Genomic DNA, 22317 nt, shown 5'->3' on the forward strand with positions numbered 1-22317 from the left:
TTGCTAACTCTTTACTGTCTCCAAGATTTAACAATTAAAGGGGACAGAGATGCTGTGTATAAATTTGCTTTTGTTCAAGAATACAGAGGTATCTGGAGTTTAAAAGTTTTAAGTGCACAATATTTTCATATAGCAAGCTTGTAAAACAGACTGTGGTGTTTGTATGTACCATTTTAACTGCTAAAAGAAAGGAAATGTAAACCACCGGGAATATCACCAGCAAATTACACACTAAGTAAAAGGAGAACCATTCATACTCTTCTACTTTTTCTTAAAACCTTAAAGGACAATGAGCACCAAAGGCAGGGTTTACTGAGGCATGTATTTCTCGACTCAACCTAATTCTAGAAATTACTTATTTCTGTTTATGCTTGACTCTTCTACCTCCTCAATTTTGGTTCCCAACTGGATTATTCCACCTCTTCATCTTCTTTCAAACACTCTCTCATAACATAGGTTGTTCCATCTCTCTTGGATTATTTGCATCACAGATGCAAATATGACCTTCAACTAATGGCTTCACAGAGCTTGCACACGTTCTGAAATGGCCACTTTCACTTCAAGGAAGGTCTTGGGCTGCCCATCACACAGCCAAGGCGCTGATCTACTCTTCCTGATCAAATCACATTAGCTACTTTTACTGCTTTGGTCGCTGTACAGATGATGATCACCCACCCTGTTTAAGCTGCTACAGACTGATTTTTACATTCTTGTCTCCAGACATCACTTATACATCTCACCTCTGAGTTTCCAGCTGCTTTGACCAATCTTGCTCATGGGCATTCTCTGATCATTTGATGCTTTCAGTACTGCAGTCTCTTGGTATTCTTTTTAGTGTTTTTTTGTTTGTTTTGTTTTTGTTTTAATTATGCAAGATATTGAGATACTAAATCACCTAATCGAGGGATCCCATGAAATGCTGTAAATTCATGCCATTAGCTTTTGTGTCATTATACACATAACATAGTAATATTTCAAAACCATCAACTTACTTATTTCTACAGTGAGATTCCTTGAGGTGATTACATGATGTAGGATCTACACATACAGTTTCTTTGGAAACAGGAAAAAAACTTGGTAAATAACGAACATGCTGATAAGTCTGTCTTGCTACTCGTGCCTCTTCATCATTAAAATAAGTCATATATGCCTGCTGTAACAGATGCTTCCTGAGGCAGATAGCCTCCCACAGCACATGACTAAAGCCTCAGTCAATAATGTCCTCCCTTTTAGTTACCCTTTTACAGTCTACACCTTTGAAGCAATGTAAACAACTGCAACCTTTTGTACATTAATAGTAAAATATTAGTAGCAGGAGCCAGATTTGAAAAATTCATATTGACCTACCCTAATGATAACTACAGTCTTGTCTTCTATGCTTTTCCTTTTTCCTCCCATTCTGCCTTTCACGGTGATATCCTACTTCACAAAAATTAATAGCAGCACAGTAAAGCATGATCTACTTTAAATTATAACACAAGTTTATTATCCAAATCAATCTTTTTTTCCTTTGAGTTATGTTCCTTGTTTTTGAATTATGTTATTCTATATTAAAAATTCAGGAAAATGTTATAAAATTATGTGAATCCTGAATAAAAAAAAATCAAAAATGAGTATCTATGACATAACCTCTTTTCTTCCTCAAATATTTTCTAGCATTTCAAACTAGAAAAGTATTTTCTGGTGAATTTAACTTAGGTAACACATCAAAACTAAGGAAAAATCTCACCAGTCCATGATCAGACTAGAACCCTTCCACCTTTCTTAGCTGACTTCCACAAATCCCTTATGTGTTTCAGTGACTAATAAATCTCATAGTAAAAATTTTGATCAAGTTTCCCACATGAACTTCACAAAGGTTAGCTAGCTAAAATCTTCTTTCAAGCCTACAGAAGCCAACCCCAAAAGGCTTCCAGTTGCAGACAAGTTTTGAGGAAACACGAAGTTTCTTATAAATGTTCACGTTTTCCTACTTCCTAGAGAAATTCATTCTCTAAGGAACAGTTTTATGTGAGACTTTATTTTACATAGAATAAACAAACTACAACAAAAACAAGGCATGAGAAACTTTCCAAAAAAGAAGAGCAAGCAAGGTCTCGGGAATCACTGCCAGGGGTTCTCAACTAGATTAGCAAATTAAAATAGCTAAAGTAGTTCAACATCTTTATTTCTTGTCACCTTTCCTTTCTCAAAATAACTTATTTACAAGAACTTCCTTCCTCAGTGTAAATACAGGCTTGCAATCCATAACACTGTTTTACTAGTGGTACAACAGCAGAAAGTTAATATACCTTGTCATTTTTCCTGCCAAATAATAATAATAAAGCTGGTGAATATCAATATACTGCTCTTCCAGGAGTCTTGTTGTAAGCAGAAGCCATGCAGCACATAACAGTAAGAATCCATTACCTTGCTGTTAAGAAGATCCCTGTATCTCATGCAAGCTTTATTTATAATTAAGTGGTTTATTATCTATTCTCATCTTTAATCAAGACAAGCAGCATTATCCACTCTGACAGATAAAACATCTGTTTTGGAAGCAGTGTCAATTACTGTTCTGAATATATACTACATGTGTTGTAAGTAATAAGGTAATTAGATAACTTCATTGTTAAAATGTCAGATTTTTGAAGATTAAGATAAAAACTAGTTAAAGCAGCACAGGAACATATAGATTACTAGTTTATCTTCCAATTAAATTATGGTTTTCACTAATTTCAGGTTTGCTTGTAATGTCTTAGATGAAAGTACATCTGTGCAAATACGTATTCACTGATCTGCAAGATACTAAATGCAGAAAAAAAGCTAATTTAGCTCTTATTAAATACACCAACATTTGAAAACAGAGTAGAGAGAAAGGGCTACATTTCAGTTGTCTTGCTTTATGCACGGTGAGTACTTTGAATACATAGCTTCACTAATCTCTCATACCCTAGCTATAACCGCAACCCTCATGATCTATTCAAATTTCAGTCATTTTAACGAATTTAAGAGTAGCTTCTGCTGCTTTGATTCACCTTGACACTCCTCTGCAACAGGAGGAAACTTAGTCTCAGAGATAAAGATGAAGAGGTGTATTGGAAGCAAGGGCAGGTCTTTTGAATACTGCTAGAAACTTTTCAATGTGTATTTCAGTGTTTTCTTTTAACTTTCTTCACCTTCGTGTATAAAAAAAATGCAGTGCAAGTCAAGATAATCATGCAATGTTGAAAAGCTTCTCAGAAAACTCACAGTCACTAATGTTTCATTTTGCAGACTGGATTGTGCCTCTCCCAGATATTCATGTTAATAAACACCCTAGCTCTAATGTTACAGAGTATTTTCAGTGCCTGAACTGCTGCACCATTACACGCCTTAAGGTACAGGGCAGATTTTTTCCTCAGGAGCACGTTAGTTTACTCTGGAACATCTTCTCTATTGTACTGTATTCCTTCAGGAAGCACCATAGTTGTTTTGTACATATTCACACAGAACTCAGTGTGGTATCAAATTAGACTTGACCACGATAACTCATAACTTCATTCCTTCAGGGAGATGTTACAAAAAAGGGATGAGAAAACAAGGCTAGATTCTTCTCCTACTCACCTTCAGTGAGAATTGGTTTCAGAACCACATGGTAATACCCCTCATTTTTAGCAAACAGGAAATCAGGGGACATCTTCACACACACACACACCAACCCCTCCTTTCTCCTGCCAGAAAGCTGGAGAAGCAAGAACAGTGAAACTACATGGATAGATCTCCATTCCTCCCCAGTAATTCTGAGTATCCAGATGGTAAAGCTGAAGTACAAAAGGGCAAGCCCTTTGCCAGGGCCACCAGGAGCCTGACTACTGAAATCATTCAAGCACTATCACAAAATGCTTCAGGCAGCTTTGAATAACGTTCCTTAGTTCACAGACCTCAATCTGTCATTAACCTTTAGCAGGAGGTGCTTACTACTTGCCCATAAGATGGGAAAAAAAAAAAAAAAACATAAAGCATTTAGACTGTCTTTTACAGGTACTGTTTTGCACCATGAAGCGCCTTGAACAAATGTGAGGTAAACAGGAAAGCCCGGTGATGCCTTAAGCAAGAAAATCTTAAAGCAAAGAAACTAAAATAACATTTGGTAGATTATATCAATGCTTAGTAACCCTCAATGCAAGCCAAGCCAAGACCTTTTACACTAATATCAAAAATAACACCTTTTATACATACTCTTATTTTTTTTTTCTTTTAGGCTAAAACCACGGACAACAATTTTCCATTTCTGACTTACTTTCTGCATTTTCATGCAGAAAGGGCTGAATTTAAAAAGAAACAACTACTCAGGTTCTGGAACATAAAGAGCAGCTATGTAAAACAGGGGGAAGGACAGACCTCATAGGTATGCACAAGTGAAGACTTTTTATATTCTTACCTCATCGCTTTCATCTACTTCAATACCACCATCTTTGTCATCATCCATTTGCTTATGTATCATGCGGAGAGCTTCTAGGCTGAATCGGTCCTCCTCAGTAAAGCATGGTGGGCTGAGGGAACTGCAGGGATCTAAAGGGGGGAAAACAAATCAGAACAGAAATATCAGTCACTGTCACTCTAGAATATAAAATTCCCAAAGCGTAACACGGAACTTCAGATTTTGTTTGTATACATGTACTTGCCCGCACGTAGCCTCCAGTTCAAAGACAACAAATTAACCATAAAATATGAATTCTGACAAAAAAGTGAAAACACACCCTCTTTTTAAGCAATAAGGAAGCTCTCAGCAGACACTGGTATAGTTTGACTCCTGCAATTCTGCCCTCACTGCCAACGCCCTGTAACCTCTACCTCTTCTCCTATCTGTCAACCATTTTGCACGATACATCATCACAACAGCAAATAAAGTCACTGTTGTTTCCAACCTCCTTTCTGGAAGCCGGAGGAAAACAAAAAGCAGATGAGGATGAGAAAGACAATAGATTATAATGTTCTTCTATCACAGCTTCATAAGCAGATAAAGGAATGATACCCACAGTGCAGTAGTACTGTAGGTAGTACTACTGAACATAAAATACTCAAGAAGGACTACAGGAGAAGAAATCACACCACAAAGGAAAGCGAACTGACAAGAATATGATACCCCACAGCCCTGAATACTCTGATAAAAAAACAGCAGTCACCACAGAGCAGGAACCCAGGTCACAAATAGCACATGTTCAACCATGTCTGTTACTGAAGGCTCATGATTTGTGCCCATTTGATGGCTGTGCTTCCCCATGTCAGGATTTGGTATACCATTTTTCTTTCCTTGCCACAAGACACATGCCAAATGCTGCCCATTTTTATAATACACAATGATCAACCCATCGTTAAAGACTTGTCTTTCACAGACCTTCGCATCAACTAGTAGCTAACTTCCATTTGTTCTGATGCATCCAAACCCTTCAAAGAATAGGAGGTGGAAAAGGATACAGAAATTATTTTTTGTAAGTTCAGTACTGAGATGGTGATTTCCCAACATAATAACCATTATAAAAATACACTATTCCCATAAACAACAGTTAAGTACACTCAGCTTCAGTCATATCATTAAAAATATAATTTGAGGAGGCACGATTTTTTTTCTGCTTCTAGTCTATCAAAAGACTAAGCTTTCTTTCTACTACTGAAGTTATTAAAAGCTCATTTGCACAAGTAATGGAAGAGAAACATACAGAAATTGATAGGATTGAGTTTGCATAGAAAAATTTATTGCTTTAGTATTCCATACTAATTGAATTGGCATGATTCTGCTTTTCTGACTTCAGTTGATTATTTTTTTTAATTTATAACAATAAGAGATGCTGACACAACTCCACTTGCTACAAAGCAGAAGTATAATAAAGCTGGCAACCAAGTCACAGCTGGGATCTCGGACATTAACAAGACTGATCCCTACAGACTGACATGAGTTAATGCACTCTTACTTTCTATACCAGTTTTATTACACAGAAGTTAACTGTTCCATCTGTGTCCACATATCAACCAAAAACCACAACACAGTCACAGAGATAGAAATACTACCTATTTAACAAGTACTTCACATATTTCAGAGAGACAAATTACTAAATGCTAAACTAGGCCTATCACAAACATTTTTCAGCTTCGGAATACAATCAGAAGGCCTTGAAAAAAAAAAAAATGAAGCTCTTCTAAGGTTGTGGGGTTTGGTTTTGTTTTTTTAACATTAGAAAAATCAGTTATTTATCCATCTTTGTTTCATTAGAAAATGTTTAGTTCGCACATTAGATGGCATTTAAATTTTTACCTTGCAATGAGAAATTTACAATTATTGGGGGATTTAAGGACTTATCCCCCTGGAATATGGTGGCTGGTATAGAAAGGCTTCCCTTGCAATAGTAACGAATCACTGCAGCATTCTGCTAATTATTAAATTCCAGTAGCCACAGAGTATGGCACTACTTAAAAACAGTCATATATCAGAATCATAACATACTTGTACTGCAAGATTACATACACTTTAAGTTAGAAGAAAGCCCGATTGTTAGAACAGATAAAGTGGTCCCTCCAACACACCCAACTTGTTTGATTTGTATTTAGTCCTACTCTTACATAGTGGAATACATCAGATAAATGGAGTTCACAGTTTGCAAGCACCCACTCAAATGCTTTTCCATTTTGTTCAGCTGAAAGGCCAGCTTTTCAAGTCACAACTTTTCCTCAGGCTACACTTTCTCAACACTGAGGTTGATCAGTTTCTTAATCTTAATGAGTACTTCTAAATATGCGTTAGAATAGAGCAGTTCAGTTGGAAGGGATCCCCAAAGGTTGAATGCACCTGCTTGACAACTTCAGGGTTAACCAGAACTTAAAGCATATGGATGAGAGGGCATTCTGCAAATGCCTCTTGACCACCAAGGGGCATGGGACAACAGGCACCTCTCTAGGAAGGCTGTTCACATGTTTGACCACCCTCACAGGAAAGAAATTCTTCCTGAAGTCCAGCCCAAACCTCCCCAAGCCTTTTTTGGTTATTTAAACATGAAAGCGCTTGAAAGAGCTATAACTCTTCTTAAAAGAAGTAAATAGGCTACTTATGGTTCAAATGCCCCATGCCCTGGCCCCAAGAACACTTGATCTCTCTCGAAGAACAGATTGAGTTCCAGTTTGCTCTTTTTTGAGCTGAGAAACATCCAGCAGGACATCTCGACTGCAATAAAAATTAATCCACTCTATACAGAACCCAAATTTACTCCAACCTTATTTTCATGCAGTAAAATTAAAAATAATGTTCCCAGACTGACAACACTTGGTCATCCCTCTCTTCAGAGAACAATTTCAAAAAAAATCAGAAAGCTACAACCTACACAATAAGTGAAAATCATTTCAAAGGAATACCTACAGACCCCTACCAAATCCAAAAAACAACTGATAGAAATGTGATCATTTGTAACTCTGCAGAAGGTTTTAAAACACTGCATTTTGCCTCATTTACAAGGCAGGTGTAATTCAAATTAATACTAGATGAAGTACTATTAAAAACTTCTCAAATGTCCAGTCCATTAGAATAAGTCTAGGGGAAGTGTCTCGATATACAGCAAGTGCCATCATCAAAAGCCTAAGGATCAGCAACAAGTAACAATTGATAAGTCTTGGCAATTCATATCTCATTCTGAATCCACCCTGCCAAAGGCATCTGGGATTCAAAACCTTTTATTATACTTTAAGGATAAATCTAACTTTTAGGCCTGGACCACTATGTCTGCCCTAGTCTGGTGTATCATACATAAATAAGCATGGTCCAAAATCACTGTCACAGAAAAGAGTACAGAGGTGATATTCAGGAAGCAAACCTGGTAACTTCAGGTTTGATCCTTCCTTTAATGAGCACCACTGAGAAATTAGCAAAGTAAAACGAAGTAAAAGATGTTGTTTAGCTGAGGTTGGCAAAGGCACACCACACGTACCATGTGCCTACAGGCACACCTTGCTGTCAGGACATGCAGGAGTTACAAAGCACCTCTTTGGGCATTGGTCAGAAGTGAGGGGATTTCGCACGTTAGGGACATGATAATGAAGGAAATTTGTCACTGAAATATTAAATGTGAGATTTACGGCTCAAACTTGGCGGAGGCTTTGGAAGGAAGCCTTTCCTCCTGCCTTGAGTAGGTCAGGAACTGCCTCCTAGCTCTGAGAGCAGGAGAAAACATGTGCCTGGCCAGAGAGCTGCTCAAAGCCACAATTGTAGGAGAGGGCTGCTCAAAGCCACCCTTCTTGTAGAACATGATGATAATGAACTGAGTTAAGAGTTACCCAGTACAGTACACAGGAAGCTGTTTGTTTGTTTTGAACACAAATAAGGGGAAAGTAATACTTGGCTCCCCCCCACACCCTTTCATTTTAAAAGGGTGCTAAAATAAGGCAAGGCTACAAGAAAATCTCCAGTTGGAAGTTCTCCTGAACTGCAGGGTCACAGCTTTTTCATCCCACTTCCTGAAGGTAACAGGATGTAAGCTTGCAGAGCAACACTGTCAACACAAGCCAGTAAGGAAAATTAATTACCCGTATCTTCAAGCATTCATGTCAGCAAAGCCCTTGACATTTATTTTAGGAATGCACGTGGCTCCAAAGCAAAGGGTATATGATCATCGCACAGTCTTATCTATCCTGCATTTGCTTTTCCTTAAACTGTTGGGAACACAGCAGATCTCAGAATGAAAAGGCCCAACAGCCCCACATATAGATAACCTGCAGTTATTTACCCCTCTTTTCCATATGGACACTGGTGCGTAAGTGCTGCAATTGTGCCTGAGTGTGACAGAGGGACTCCTGCCAGGTGCCTGCAGCTCCAATCTGGTCTCCAAAGCATCCAAAGGCTTTTTGGTACCTCAAGGAGCCTTTTTAAGAATACATGAACACACAAAGCCTTCAAGATTGTCCTGAGTACCTGGAATCAGGTTCCCAATTAGTTTGCTGAGAGGAACTTGGCTGTTGGGAGTTGCTTGGAGAAGTGGGCAGCTACACATCATTTCTGTTGAGCACTCACCGAGAGGAAGAGCTGACAAGCAGCAGTCCCATGGAAGCCTATGATGTTTCCATGACTGTCCTTTTTGTGATAAACTCAGGAGTGTGCCACGTTCTGCTAGTTTTATGATTCCTCACTCCTAAGAAGCCATCTGGAATAAAGGGAAACCTCACAGGCAAGCACTATACTGAAGTGTCAGCTTCTTAAGCACATATTTTGAGCTTAAAATAACTATGTTTCAGCAAGCCATGGTGACAGAAGCAGGATTTCTTTGCATTTTCCAGAGTCTAAGCAAGTGACCACAAAATCCCCTCCTGCCTCCCCCCCCCACCAAATGCATCTTCACCTCACTAGGATTTTCTTACAGCTGCATTTCTTTTCTGTTTTAGTTTTACACCATACTTTAATATACTACAGTTTCTCCATCAGTTCAAAATTATTTAAGGCAAAAAAAAAACTGTAAGAGAATGATGATTTTTTAGAAGCTTGAGTACAAATCTGAACGATACAGTGGGGATTATTTGAATTACTGGAAAGCAAGTGTTTTCAGAAATTTCACCAGATGTTCAAAACGCCTATTCACAATAAAAGCAACAAACATGTAGCTTTTATCTTAAATGCTTACATAAGGTGTCATTAAAATCTTCAAATGCTTGAAGAGAGATCCTCAGAGTGAGCTTCATTTAATCTTTCAATTAACAACTCCCAAAGCAAATCACTCCTACTCTTAATAATTAAACTCCTCCATATGGCAAGTAGGCTGAGCAGGATAACAGTTAACTTGACAATGTCATTTGTGACATTTATTTAAATGATGAGAGAGAAAAAAGTTCATCACTGCAGCACATCTTTCTACTAAAAAAGACGTTAAAGCAACAGACAAAATTTTGACAAAAAGGGCAGAATACACTTATCTTCTAATCAAAACACTCATGTTACTTAAATGAGCTTCTGGAAAAGGAACATACAATAATACTAATGACAGCAGGGAAAGGGGAAGGGGTGTAATGCAAAAGGAGAGGACACAACGATGCCCTGTTGTCTTTGAATTAAAGATATGCAAAGCTTCGCTTTTCTGCCACTGTATATTAGAAATCAGGTAATTTCTGAAATGGTGCTTACAATAGCCGATAAGACTTAACAATGAAACTCTTGACTGCAAAACCTGGTACCTGAAAGACTTGTTCTGAATACATAGAAAGCTTAGTGATTAGTAACACTTCACTGAGGGGGAAAAAACTATGCTAGTTCAGCTCCATAAAAGTTGCCACAGTTCTTAAAAATCCACTAAATATCCCTTGCATAACCATTTAAAACAACCTTAAAATAAATCAATACCCCTTCAATGTGTATAAAAGTGATCCATATGTGCAAGTTTCAAACCTGTTTTTGCAACTATTGAGAAGTGTCCATTTATTCTGTTTATCTTCAGTATATTCAAATTGATCATACCTACACACACTTGATGAAGCAAGAAAGATTTTTTCCCAAAATCACCATCAATTTATCTCTGCTTTCACCACACCCACAGAAAAAAAGCTCTTCAACTGTGAATTTAAATTTCTTTTTTATATACAAGAAAACAGTGAAGTAACAATACATTATTTAAAGCAGAAACTCAATCACATAATGCCACTAGCAAACCCAAGTGTTAAGGCAGGTTTCGATTGGCACTTCTCTAATCTGTGTCAGATAAAAAGCCGTGAAAAACAGAACAGCAGATATGATTAACTTTCTGATCACCCAGTAAGACATTCAAAGCATCTCACATATCAATTTAAGAACTTTTCAGCAACCACTGAAAGGGAAAAGACATGAAAGGAATTCTCTAAAGAATTAAATTTGATGTCAAATCTAATTTTGCTGTAATTAAACAGAATTCAAAGCAAGCATCTTCCAATGAGCCCAAATCAGCAATGCTTGTTTGAAGAGGAAGTTATATAAAGAGTTTGAATACATTAATCATTTAATGGATTACTCTGACAAAACAAGATATCAGTGCAAACATTTAGATTGTTAGTAAGTTAATTAGCAAATTACAACTCTTCTCTATGTCTAGACAAAAGTCAAGATGATGGATTCATGACTCCCTTTGCACAACCTCTTTGAGCCCATGTGAGTTTGAAAGGGGGAAGCTGAACAACACGTATAAAATGGTTAAAGACAGATGACTTAGAAGAGAAACTCTGGCCAACCTAACAAAGCAGTATCAGAGCTCACTGGGAGATGGAGATGTTATCTTATGCTACCCATTGAAAAGTTCTCCACTTTTCCTCTTTCCAACCTTACCTATAAGGTAACAATACTTAGTGTGCAAACCTGTAAGTACAGTAAAAAAAAAAAAAAAAGACAGATGTCTGATGTCTCCTCTTAGCAATACAAAATGTCTCACTTTACTATCCTTTATTACAAGGCCAAGAAGGGAAATATTTAATTCAGTTAACGTGATTGTAAACATGACGTGCATCTTGATTTTGTCATGAAAATTACTTAATAAACCCGTAAAAAAAAAAGTACGATATGCTCTTCACACATTATATTAATCACTTACATCCTAAGTTAGAATAGAATGTGTTTTTTTTCTTGGAGCACTTTGAAAGCACTTTGAAAGGACTCCCATCTTAATTTTTCACAGAAAAGTTTACTAAGAGACGTAAGTTTTATAAATATGATTTTAAGATTTAAAAATGTATCTTTTAAGTCCTAAATCATTACACTTCCAGGCAGTTATAATAAAGCATGTGAAAGATATATACTAGAGAAGTTTTAAGGTCATGAGCTACTTTCAAATAAACTACACCTTTACACTTAGACATTTAACTACGCTAGTTCTGCTGATATTTGTTTTCACATGTGATTCATATCATATCCTATATCCACGAATCAGGCAAGTATGCATGACATTGCTGACATTACTCAACCTCGCTTCAAGTCTTTTACACCATCCGATCCAGTACGTATATTATTAACTGTTCTTATGAAGGAATCAAATTTAATCCTCTATGAGCACCATCTGTAGCATCATCAGCTCCCCTAGAGTTCCTGTAACAACATGTTGTCAGAATGTATTTATACTTTAAAAGAGCATATCAGAATTATACAACTGAAACCTAAATTTAAAAAACTGTAACATTATACTTACAATACAGCATGCCCTTAGCATCAAGGCATTTCTTTTTTTTATTACACACAATCTGTTAGGATTTTTGCATTTGAGCATTAAATCTGTCAGCCTGTGCAGCGCCTATGCTTTTAGAAATACAAACGTGCTGACTACAGAGATTCATTTTATTTAACCGATAAGACCATAATTAAACCTTTCCTTTCAGCACCATTCAACACATCAGTAATTGAGCAAGTACAAATATCATAGTTTCTTTAAATAGTCACATTAGCTTATGGGAAGATTTAGTGGTGCAGATTGCTGGCTAGTAGAGCACTATCCTACTTCCAGAAGCTTACATGAACTGCCCTGCAGTTAGCACTCACATCCAGACTGCACAACTGGCAGTTCTGCTCCTAACTAATATGCTGCTAAATATTTTTCTTATGACAAATTTTGCCAAGTGATAAAATGGGCTGACAAACCTACTGATGCTGCCCCAGTTCACCTTAGCTTATTTGATGCTAAGAAGATCCGAACAGCCCTCTCTCCCTTTCATGTTTTCTTTTTAAGTTTTCAGAACATAAAAAAAAAAGATGATCACATATCCGTGTAAAGTAAACATATCACCATTATGCTACAGCTCAAATTTACCACAGATACTGATTTTGCAATTAAGAGTGTCAGAATAAACTCTAGACGCACATAACTCAGATTATTCTTGGTTGACAGAGTTTTAATTAATATATTTTGGGGCCCATGGAAGTAGTAGCAAAGGGTATTGAAGGGTATTGTTTTCCAACATCCACTCCCTTGGCTGTTAAAGTGGGCATTAAAAGAGAATCCAGTTCTTACACAATGAGAAGACAACAAATATCATGTGCCTGACATCATGCACTGCTGTCATGCGGAGGACAAAAGAGGAAACTTGGTTCAACTAAAAAGTCCAAAACTCGGAACAAGTTATATAACATTGGATAGGATTCGCTCAAGCTGATGGTTAAATGATGCATACCTGAAAACACAAAGCTCTTCTCATCGCACACAGATATCATTTGTACACAAGCTTAAAGCAGTAGGCTTACGCCTCTGGACAAATTTTGAGAAACTGTTCACAAAAGCAAAAGCAAAGCATAAAGCTCCTGAGTATTCTACGTTTGCCTGAGCACCACACATCGCCAAACACTACTTGCGCGGCTTCAAATAACATCAGTTGCTCCCCAACAGCACGAACACATCCAGGATGCAAGGAAGAGCCAAGGCAATTATTTCACATATGCTCTGAGGCAGAACAAGCCAAAGTCTGGTGCCAAAAGGATTCCTAACTGTTCGTACCCCACCGTTTGTTCCTACCCCTGTACTGTCCCCTTCCTTGTACCAACAGAAGCACATTTGTGCCGTCGTGCTGCAGAGGAAGGCTCAGGAAACTGATTCAGCCTGAATTGTTTCTCTATATTCCTACACAAAGACTTGCGACAGAAGAGGGAGGGGGGCAGGAGGGTGAGAAACTGAAGGAGGAGGCGGCAGAAAAGCACTTCACAGACAGCACTGCTTCTAAACCCCGGTCCTGTGGTGTCTTCTGAACCCAGCCACCGATGCAGCGAGTGAGCAAAATAAACAAAATGAGAATTAATGCAGTGGAACAACAGCTATGCTACTACTTGAGTGGGGAACTGCAGCTCCAGGTCTTAAATCCTTGCCCTCCGTACCGTGCCCTGGAAGACTTGTTGCAGCTGACAACTACCAAGTGGAGGAGACACAGCATACGTAGTTAACCACAAACTGATGCCATGGCTGGGCTTTATAGCAATACAGAGGTCCACGTAGTGTTTAATTTATGTAGCTCCATAAGTCAAGCTCCAATTGTTTTGATTGCTTTCCAAAAACCTATGAGCCAAAATACGCAGTAAGATTTCAAAATGCAAGACCTGAACACACACAGGTCTCTCCCAAAGCCAACAGACTGTGACACCTGGCTACACAAAGCCAGGTGGGTGGGTGTTTTTGTTCTCATCATCTCTATTTGTTTGATTGTGATATCAATAAGTGGTGGTTTTAAGTTTTCTGAAGAGAAGAAACAGAAAGGTATTTACCTGGAAATTTACTCAAGGGAAAGCATGAGAAAGTGTGCTTTTTCTTTAAATTTAACACTGTGACAACTGAGGTTACAACCATCTGCAAAAGATTATTAGTATAAAATACAATTTAACGTCTTTGGTTACTTTCAGAGATACATACAATATTTATTCTCAAGTCCTCACTTGAGATTGCCTTTGTTCCTGACTTGCACAGGTGAAAAAAATCAAGATGAAACGAAGGACAGCATGCTTTTTCCAGATAATGACTATTTTTACAAGAGTCATTACAGGTGCTTCATGACAACCATAAATAAAGCTTACTAAAAATTTAAGAGTCTTAAAAGAGACTTTAAACACTAATGGCCATTTGTATCTGTCAGATTTGAAAAGGCTGAAGCATGACAAACAACATACTAGATTTTTTTCCCCAACTCTGCTGGAACTGGATCCCCTGTGCACTGTATTACCAATGTTTCTGCTGCTCCTTGCTCCCTGCAATACACAGAAGAACAAAAAGAGGCCCAGAGCCAGACAAATTCCAATAGAAGTGTTTCTGCTACAGTAACTTTTTTTTTTTTATAAAAATATATCAAATATCAAGAAGTACAGGTGGTCCATCATTTCCAATTATCAAAAAGGAAATAACTTCTGGAAGATAAAAAGCCACCTGTCTTTCATTAAACATAAGCAAAAACAAGCCAGAGACATGAAAGATGAATTCTAATTCAGTACGTTCAATTAGACCCCATTTTCAAAAACCCTAGGAAATTAATTTCACACAAGGCCTTCTGTCTCCCACAGAAACAGAAATATAACAAATAGAACATATAAAAATACTAAACTAAGATTGTTTTAAAAAATGTTGGAGCTTGTCTTGTTTCATCGGGTGTCCTATTGCTGTTATACAGCCTCCATAGACAGTAAAACACATCTGAAGTTCTTCATTCATATCTCAAATAGAAGCATGTTTTGTAACACCTTGTAGTTTCTCTCAGGTTTACTCGAATACAAGGGATTTTACTTCATTTTTGAAATCTATTCTGATGCTTTAAATACAACACCTGCCAAAGCTGACACCTGAAAACCAACTACTCCAGTCACATGTAACAACCAGTACAAATGTTTTCATCCTTTGTGTATTAGCACAATGATCCACGTAACACATGACTTTGCTTTGAACCTGCTTTTGTCTATACAGACTTCAAAGCAATTCTTATACCAAGTCATCTGTAGGAGGCAGGGAAGGACAGTGTTTGTCAGTTCTTTATTTCTGAATACAGAACACTACCAATATATAACCAGAAAATAGGTACAAAAACCATGCCTTTTTGTAGCTCTGGGTTATAGCAAGTTTCTCATTTATTCTATTAAAATGCAAAGAAAGTTTTTGCTTTTCATTAAGTCTCATTTCTTCAGTAATACTTGAATCAGTACATATTAACAAAGGGAAGAGTTGCCAGTTAACATGAAAATAATAAAAAACTACCAACGTTTAAACTGTTAACTGAGGTTGTCTCCACACAGTTTTACTACCAATACCAAACCAAAGCTAGGTTCCTTTCTCAAATAACTTTATCAATAAATTAATCAAACGTTTTCGAACTGGGAGGACACACACAGGAAAAAAATCCACATGCATTCCAAAATTCTCTGCAACCACACAAACCAGAAGTCCTAGACGTGCTGGAGACAGAGCAAAGAAAGGCAATAGTTGCCTATGTAGCAAAGATGGGGCTATTACAAGAGAAGTGAACCTGAATTTAAAAGCATAGCTTTCACTTCTTGCTTTGAAGTGGTAGCATCACAAATTTAAAGCTTACCATATCCTAAGCAAACAACTACCTTAAAGAACTTTCTCACTTCCAATACCTACATTACAAACAGCCTACAGCAGACTCCAGTAGTGGCCTACTACCCGACTAGCTTAGTGATCAACATGCATCTTCAATTTCTGCCCCACCCCCTTTTTTTTTTTAATTTTGCTTAATCAAAAACTTATGGTCTATTTAAGGCAGAAAGTGTCAACACATTAAAAGAATCTTCCACCTAGGCATATCAGACATTCAATTAAAACAAATCACCTTTTAAAGAAGTCTACACACTTACTTCTTTACTTTAGTTACTTTTACTTACTTTAAGCCGCTCTGATGTTTTGAGCGCTAAACTTTCCATCACTCTTTTTTCTCACTGAGTAACATTATTCTATTTTCTGCTTACACATCATCTTAAATTCAGCTGAAACAACCTTTCTACGTGTTGATTTCATCTGGTCTCTCTCCATATCTTACTGGTTTATTACATTATTTATATGCAACAGTCTAGGTTGTCTCAAGAATGTACATTCTGAAGTACTTGGACTTGGATCCTCTACACAAAAAGATTTCGACATTCTAATATTTCCAAGTAACCCCCATTGTTGGTGTCTTTTAACTAAAACATTGCATTGTTTGACTATGTATACACATGAACGCAAACTTGCATCATGCAGCTAGTTACAGCCCTTTTTTATTTTAGATTCATTTTTAATCAAAAGTTATAGTGTGTGGTAATACTGATTTTCCAAATCTTGTGTTTAACGAACTTCAATCTTATTAGGCTTAAGAAAACAAAGTTTCAATCCTACATACATTCAAGGAGGCCACTTATTTTCAGGAAACTAGGCTTGTTTAACGTCTTCTGAAAAGGCAGCCAAGGTGATCTAACAGGCACCTGCAACCACCTCACAACAGATGGCAAAGCCTCTTCAGCAGTGGCAGACCATGAAACATGGACAAACAGTCAAACGATGCATTGGGAAGATCAGGTTGGACATCAGGAAAAGCTTTTCTTTTTTTTTTTTTTTTTTTTTTTGCCTGGAGGCCACTGCAGCACTAGATCAGGCTATCCAGAAGATGTAGAAACTCCATCCCTGAAGGTTTCCATGAATTAGCCAGAGAGCTATGGATGTCCTGCTGGTGTCGGGTCAGGGTGACATTCTGGCTCAGAGCACAAGTCTGGATTCCAGTGCTCCTTTTCAACAAGCATCTGTCATCTCCTTTGAAAGGCAGATTCAAGAAGGACTAGTGATAGGACTAAAGGGAATAGCATCAAGTCATGCCAGGGGAGGTTTAGGTTGGAAATTAGGAGACATTTTTTCTCTGAAGGAGTAGTCAGGCATTGAGATGGGTTGCCCAGGGAAGTGGTGAAGTCACTGTTCAAGGGAAAGGTTGGACATGGTGCTTAGGGACCCGGTTTAGTGGGTGACATTGGTGGTAGGGGGGTGGTTGGACCATTTAGTTGATGGTATTGGTAGCAGGGAGATGGTTGGACCAGGTGATCTTGGAGGTCTTTTCCAACCTTAATGATTCTATAAGTCTGTGATTCTATGACTGCCCCCAAAATGGAGTGCTCCACTTCACAAATATAAATAAAGGTGTAACAGCAGTAGTCATTCTTATTTATGAACTGTTAGTTGTGTCCTCTCCATGTGTTCTTAGGACACTCCTAAGAAGCACGCTGTTCTGAAGAAGTTGTTGATCCACCACATTTACAACCTGAAATATTAAGTAGACACCTAATGATTACAGACAGGAAAAGAACAAGGCATGCCTGTGAAGAAACCGTTGCAAAATCCTGAACAAGTCCAAAATGAGATCTTACAGCACTGACGTTTGTGCACAGGTTTGTGTACTGCCTTTAAGCACGCATGTGTATTCCTCATGCCTGGGCAAAGAATGTGTGTACTCGTGCACACGTGTGAACTCTGCTTAGGAATGCCTTCACAATATCTGCAGGTCTTTACCATCACATCATTGCATCTAATGAAGAGAAATGAGTTTCAGCAGAACTTAAGACAGGCTAAAAGACAATAACGAGAACAGGATGATAAGAATTAGCATGCCTGTAAAGGCCCAGAGCTTGAGAACAGGGTAATAATCACTGAGAAGAAAGAGTTCATCACAAATGAAGGCATGAGTAGGCATGTTCACTCATTAATAGCTTTTTTTTTTTTTAAAAGGAAAAAGAAAAACAAAGTATATTGTATAACATTGATTTGCGTCTTATAGTTCAATAAAAACTACCTTGTATTAGGAGACTTTATGCACGCATCCGTGTAAAGACAGAGCTAAAATTCTACTTAAACATGGCCATGTCTAGCTCCAAAGAAATGGGGATCTGTATTTTTAAATGAAACTTCTATTACAAGAGTATACAGCCTACTGCCATGATTAAAAGCAAGGAGTTTCTGGCATTGTAACTTGTCTAAAGCTCCAATGGGATTCAGTGGTATTTTGGTACATGATATACAAGAAGCCTCACCTTTCCTTTCACCAACTGATCTAAGACTGTCTAGGCATGAAGACAAAATAGAGGTTTAATGGCTTTGTTCACACAAACAGTTTTTCCACAATTCACACAACAGTTTTTAAGCTCAAGGTTTTGAGAAGGGTTAACTTCATTGTTAAGTAGAAGGGAAGCAGAGGAAAAAAAAAAAAACAGGGTTGTTTCAAAACCCTATCACTGTTTCTATAAGCAGAAAACGTAATTTATGAAAAAGTGTTACATAACTTACTGCACTAGAACTGCAATCTCGATCAAAAATAAGATTCAAGATGCTGTTAGCTAACTTGCAGCCAACAGAAGGAGGAAAGGAAAGGAAGTGTGCAAACAGTAGAAAAAGAAATACAGTGAACTAAATTGTACTGATTCAGAGAAGTGACAAAAGCAGTTTAAAACCTTTAATATATTCATAGAAACAAGAATTTGTAACCTTAACACCTCACCCATAGTTTTTGATCAGAAAGGTTTAAAAATGATTGTAAGTGAAATGCACTAAAGCAGAAAAACAACCAAAAATAAATAAATTGAAGGGAAGTTAAGGAGATCTGCAGAATTAATACAACCAACACCCTGAAAAAAAAAATAACCAAATCTATTCCCATAAACTGAAAGAAGTTCCACCTCGACAGGATAAAGAGTGAGCTCAGAGCTCATATGTAACTACCTGCAGCAGCAGCACCTTAGAGAGCAAGCCAGTTCAGGGTTTATGATCAGAATTAATTCCAACCATTTCTGAACATCAGCTGTTCCATGCAACTGCACAAGCTGTGAGCTTGAGCATTATTTATTGGAAGGTGGGCTTTAATGCACTTAAAACCTTTTCTCTAACGCTTGCCAGGAATAGCTTACGTAGTAAAGAGAATAAAGATATTAAATACTATTACTTAAAAATGTTAATCAGATTCAAACAGCAAGCTGACATAAAAATCAATGCATCAAACATTATTTAAGTTTGCTGAATTTATTAACATGAACTGGAAGTTTCATTGTTTGTTTTTAATCTACAGGTTTTGAGAATACCAAAGTGAGTAGGTTATATAAGTTACGGTACAGTTGAATCTCTGCATTGCATAAAGGATTCTTTGTTCATTTTTTTAAAAAACAGCAAGTACTTCCACCCAAGTTTTAATAAAAAAATTAAACACTGGAGTTCTTTAAATTCCCTTGTTTCATATGAGATCACATGGGCTATTGGTTTACTGATCCCTTACAAAGGATCATCTGTTTTAGTAAAACCCGATTAAAAAGAATTCTTTTAGCTTGCCAATTAAAATAATACACCACTATTTTGAAGTTACAGACATGACTGCAAGACTACAATACCAAAGCAAAAATTTAGTACCTATTATGTCAAGTACAGAATGTCAAAAAGTTGCAGCAATTAGAAAAAAAAATATTTGATATCAGCAAAGTCCAGACCTACGTTCAATCTTTCAAACAATGGCAGTTCTACAAGCATCAGCAAAGACCAAGGAATGTTCAAAATAGCTTTCATAAACATTAAAATTGTGCCATTCCATATAAGAGGTCAAAGGTACAGAAGAAATCACACAAATTCAGACCAGTAAGGTGACAAACCAAATACCCAGCTCCAGAACATACATACTTCATACATACATACATCCCCATACTTTTAGTCTAAAAGCATGCATCTCGTTTATTCTAAAAACAAGTAAAAATTTGTGCCCACCCTGTAATATGCAACTCTATATACACTTTTTAATAAAAAAAAAATCCTTGAAGAAACACAAGCACAGTGTTTTCTTATTTTCAAGGCTTCCTACCTGCAGCCTAATTTGAAATGACTCACAAAAGAGACAGCAAGAGTGTGGACTGTCATAAAAAAAAAAAAAAAGATGATATTTTTATACACTTCAACACTCACTAGCACTCTTTGGATTAGATGGCCATTTGTTGGAATTGTTCATTTTTATGTATGCACAAGAGCCAGTACACTCACAAGGGAAAATAACTATGTACGTAATTGCTAAAAGAAATATATGCTAAGCAACAAAAAGCCAGCAACTAGATAAAACGAAAACAAAGACAAGCAGGATCTTGGCTAGTTTTTCACAAGGACATCTTGATACAAACGTCTCTTGAAGGCTTACCTTTTCTGTAATACTTTTTTCTAATCCCACAGGTATTGCTACATGCCACATGAATACGTGTGTTTTTTTCAAATCCCACAGGTATTGCTACATGCCACATGAACTCATGCCAGCTTCGTGTACCAGTAGCCAAGCACATGCCCATTGACCTACTTAAGAAACCACCTGCTGCAGCAGCACAGTCAAAACAGAGACAGGTGAAGAATTCAAGAACAGTTTTCAACCTTGCCCAAATTAAGCTCGATGACAATATAGAGACAGCAGGCCAGGGCAAGAATTTTGTGTTGTGTTTTCCTTAGAAACACCGCCCGGGTCCAGAATTTGTTCAGTCGTAGCATCTTAACCCAAACCTCACGGAACCACCACAGCTCTGCTGACATATCACAGGTACAGTTGGCTCAGCCAGCAGTTTCTGTAGAGCAGCTATGAACTAGCTCCAAAAATAAATAAATAAATAAATTTTAAGAAGTTTCTCATCAGCTCCTTTTCTTCCTCAGTCAAAGCTCCATTGCCCAAACACATCCCATGAGCACGAGGCAGAAGAACAAACCTCCTGCCATGCCATTAACTGGCCAGGACAATAGAAAACTGGTGTAGGAAATCAGTATCAAGATTTTCTGTATGGATGCAAACATTTAAGTCTGCTTGCATTCGCCTCAGGCAGGACTTGCAAAGCGAACAGTCGCTTTTAGCGCATCACTGAGCAGTCTATGGCTAGAACCACCAGCCTGTGGTTTTGCATGCTCGGTTCACAGCCAGGAAGCAGCATTATTGGAACAAGCTACAAAAATATCTAGTGCTCCGAACACTCAACTTGTTATCTAGCACAAAAACAAGTTTACAAGATGCTACACACACTGCCAGATAGCTAGGGCTACCAACACATACTGTAGTGTGTAACAAGGCGACAGGAGAAACACATCGTGCTTATTCCTACTATAAACAGGCTTAATATTTAAAAAGGAATAGAAAGCCAACTGTAACTTGTTACTTCCTACTTTCAACCCCATCAGTTCCTATAACAAATTAGATCATGCCCCTTCTCCTTCCAACCTTCACACACACAGATATTCCCTCCCTGCTTTGCTCATATTTTCCTCTTTCCATTCCAGGTCTTCTCAATGCCAACCCCTGCCAGTTCAAGTGTCACAAGGTTTTCATTCCGGTTTCTTAGTCTCCTTATCTGCAAAAGTAGTACTAAAATTCACTGCTAGTTTTGATATGCTAGTACCAAATTTATCATCATACTGTATTTAAAAACAAACAAAAAAATACGTATGTCTCATATGGTGACCTATTGGCTCTCTTACCTGATTATAAAGACCTTCTACTTTTGCCCCTCCTTCTAAAAATTTAGTTCCTCCCATTGTAAGACATCTTCCCCCTGTATCCTTCCCACTGGCTGGCAATGGTAGAGTGGCTCATTCTAGTTAGTTTCTCATTTTAACAACAGAATGAGAAATATGTGCAACTAAACACTTGATCAGGTGTTCTTTTTCACTGAACCTGCCAAAGTAATTTTTGCACATGTGCATACGTGCACTTCTCCAAACAGGGTTAAGAACTAATTTTAATTGGAAAATTTTCAAAAATCTAATTGTTCAAATTGGACATTGCAGAGGAGAACAAAAGCAGTATCATCACATGGACGAGGACAATTTAATCTAGTTTAATAATAAACTAATTCAACCCAGCACGAGAGCAACTCCAGGG

The 22317-nt window shown here is 37.6% G+C and overlaps 1 protein-coding gene across 1 annotated transcript in view; it reads right to left on the bottom strand.

Annotated features, from left to right (window-relative positions):
* STIM2 (stromal interaction molecule 2) overlaps positions 1-22317 on the bottom strand; it is a 68549-nt gene that overhangs the window by 26001 nt on the left and 20231 nt on the right. The window contains exon 3 of the mRNA XM_032186357.1: positions 4403-4533. Coding sequence (XP_032042248.1) covers positions 4403-4533 — 131 coding nt within the window. The remainder of the gene's footprint in view (positions 1-4402; positions 4534-22317) is intronic.

This window comes from Aythya fuligula, chromosome 4 (genome assembly GCF_009819795.1).
Source record: "Aythya fuligula isolate bAytFul2 chromosome 4, bAytFul2.pri, whole genome shotgun sequence".
Lineage (NCBI taxonomy): Eukaryota > Metazoa > Chordata > Aves > Anseriformes > Anatidae > Aythya > Aythya fuligula.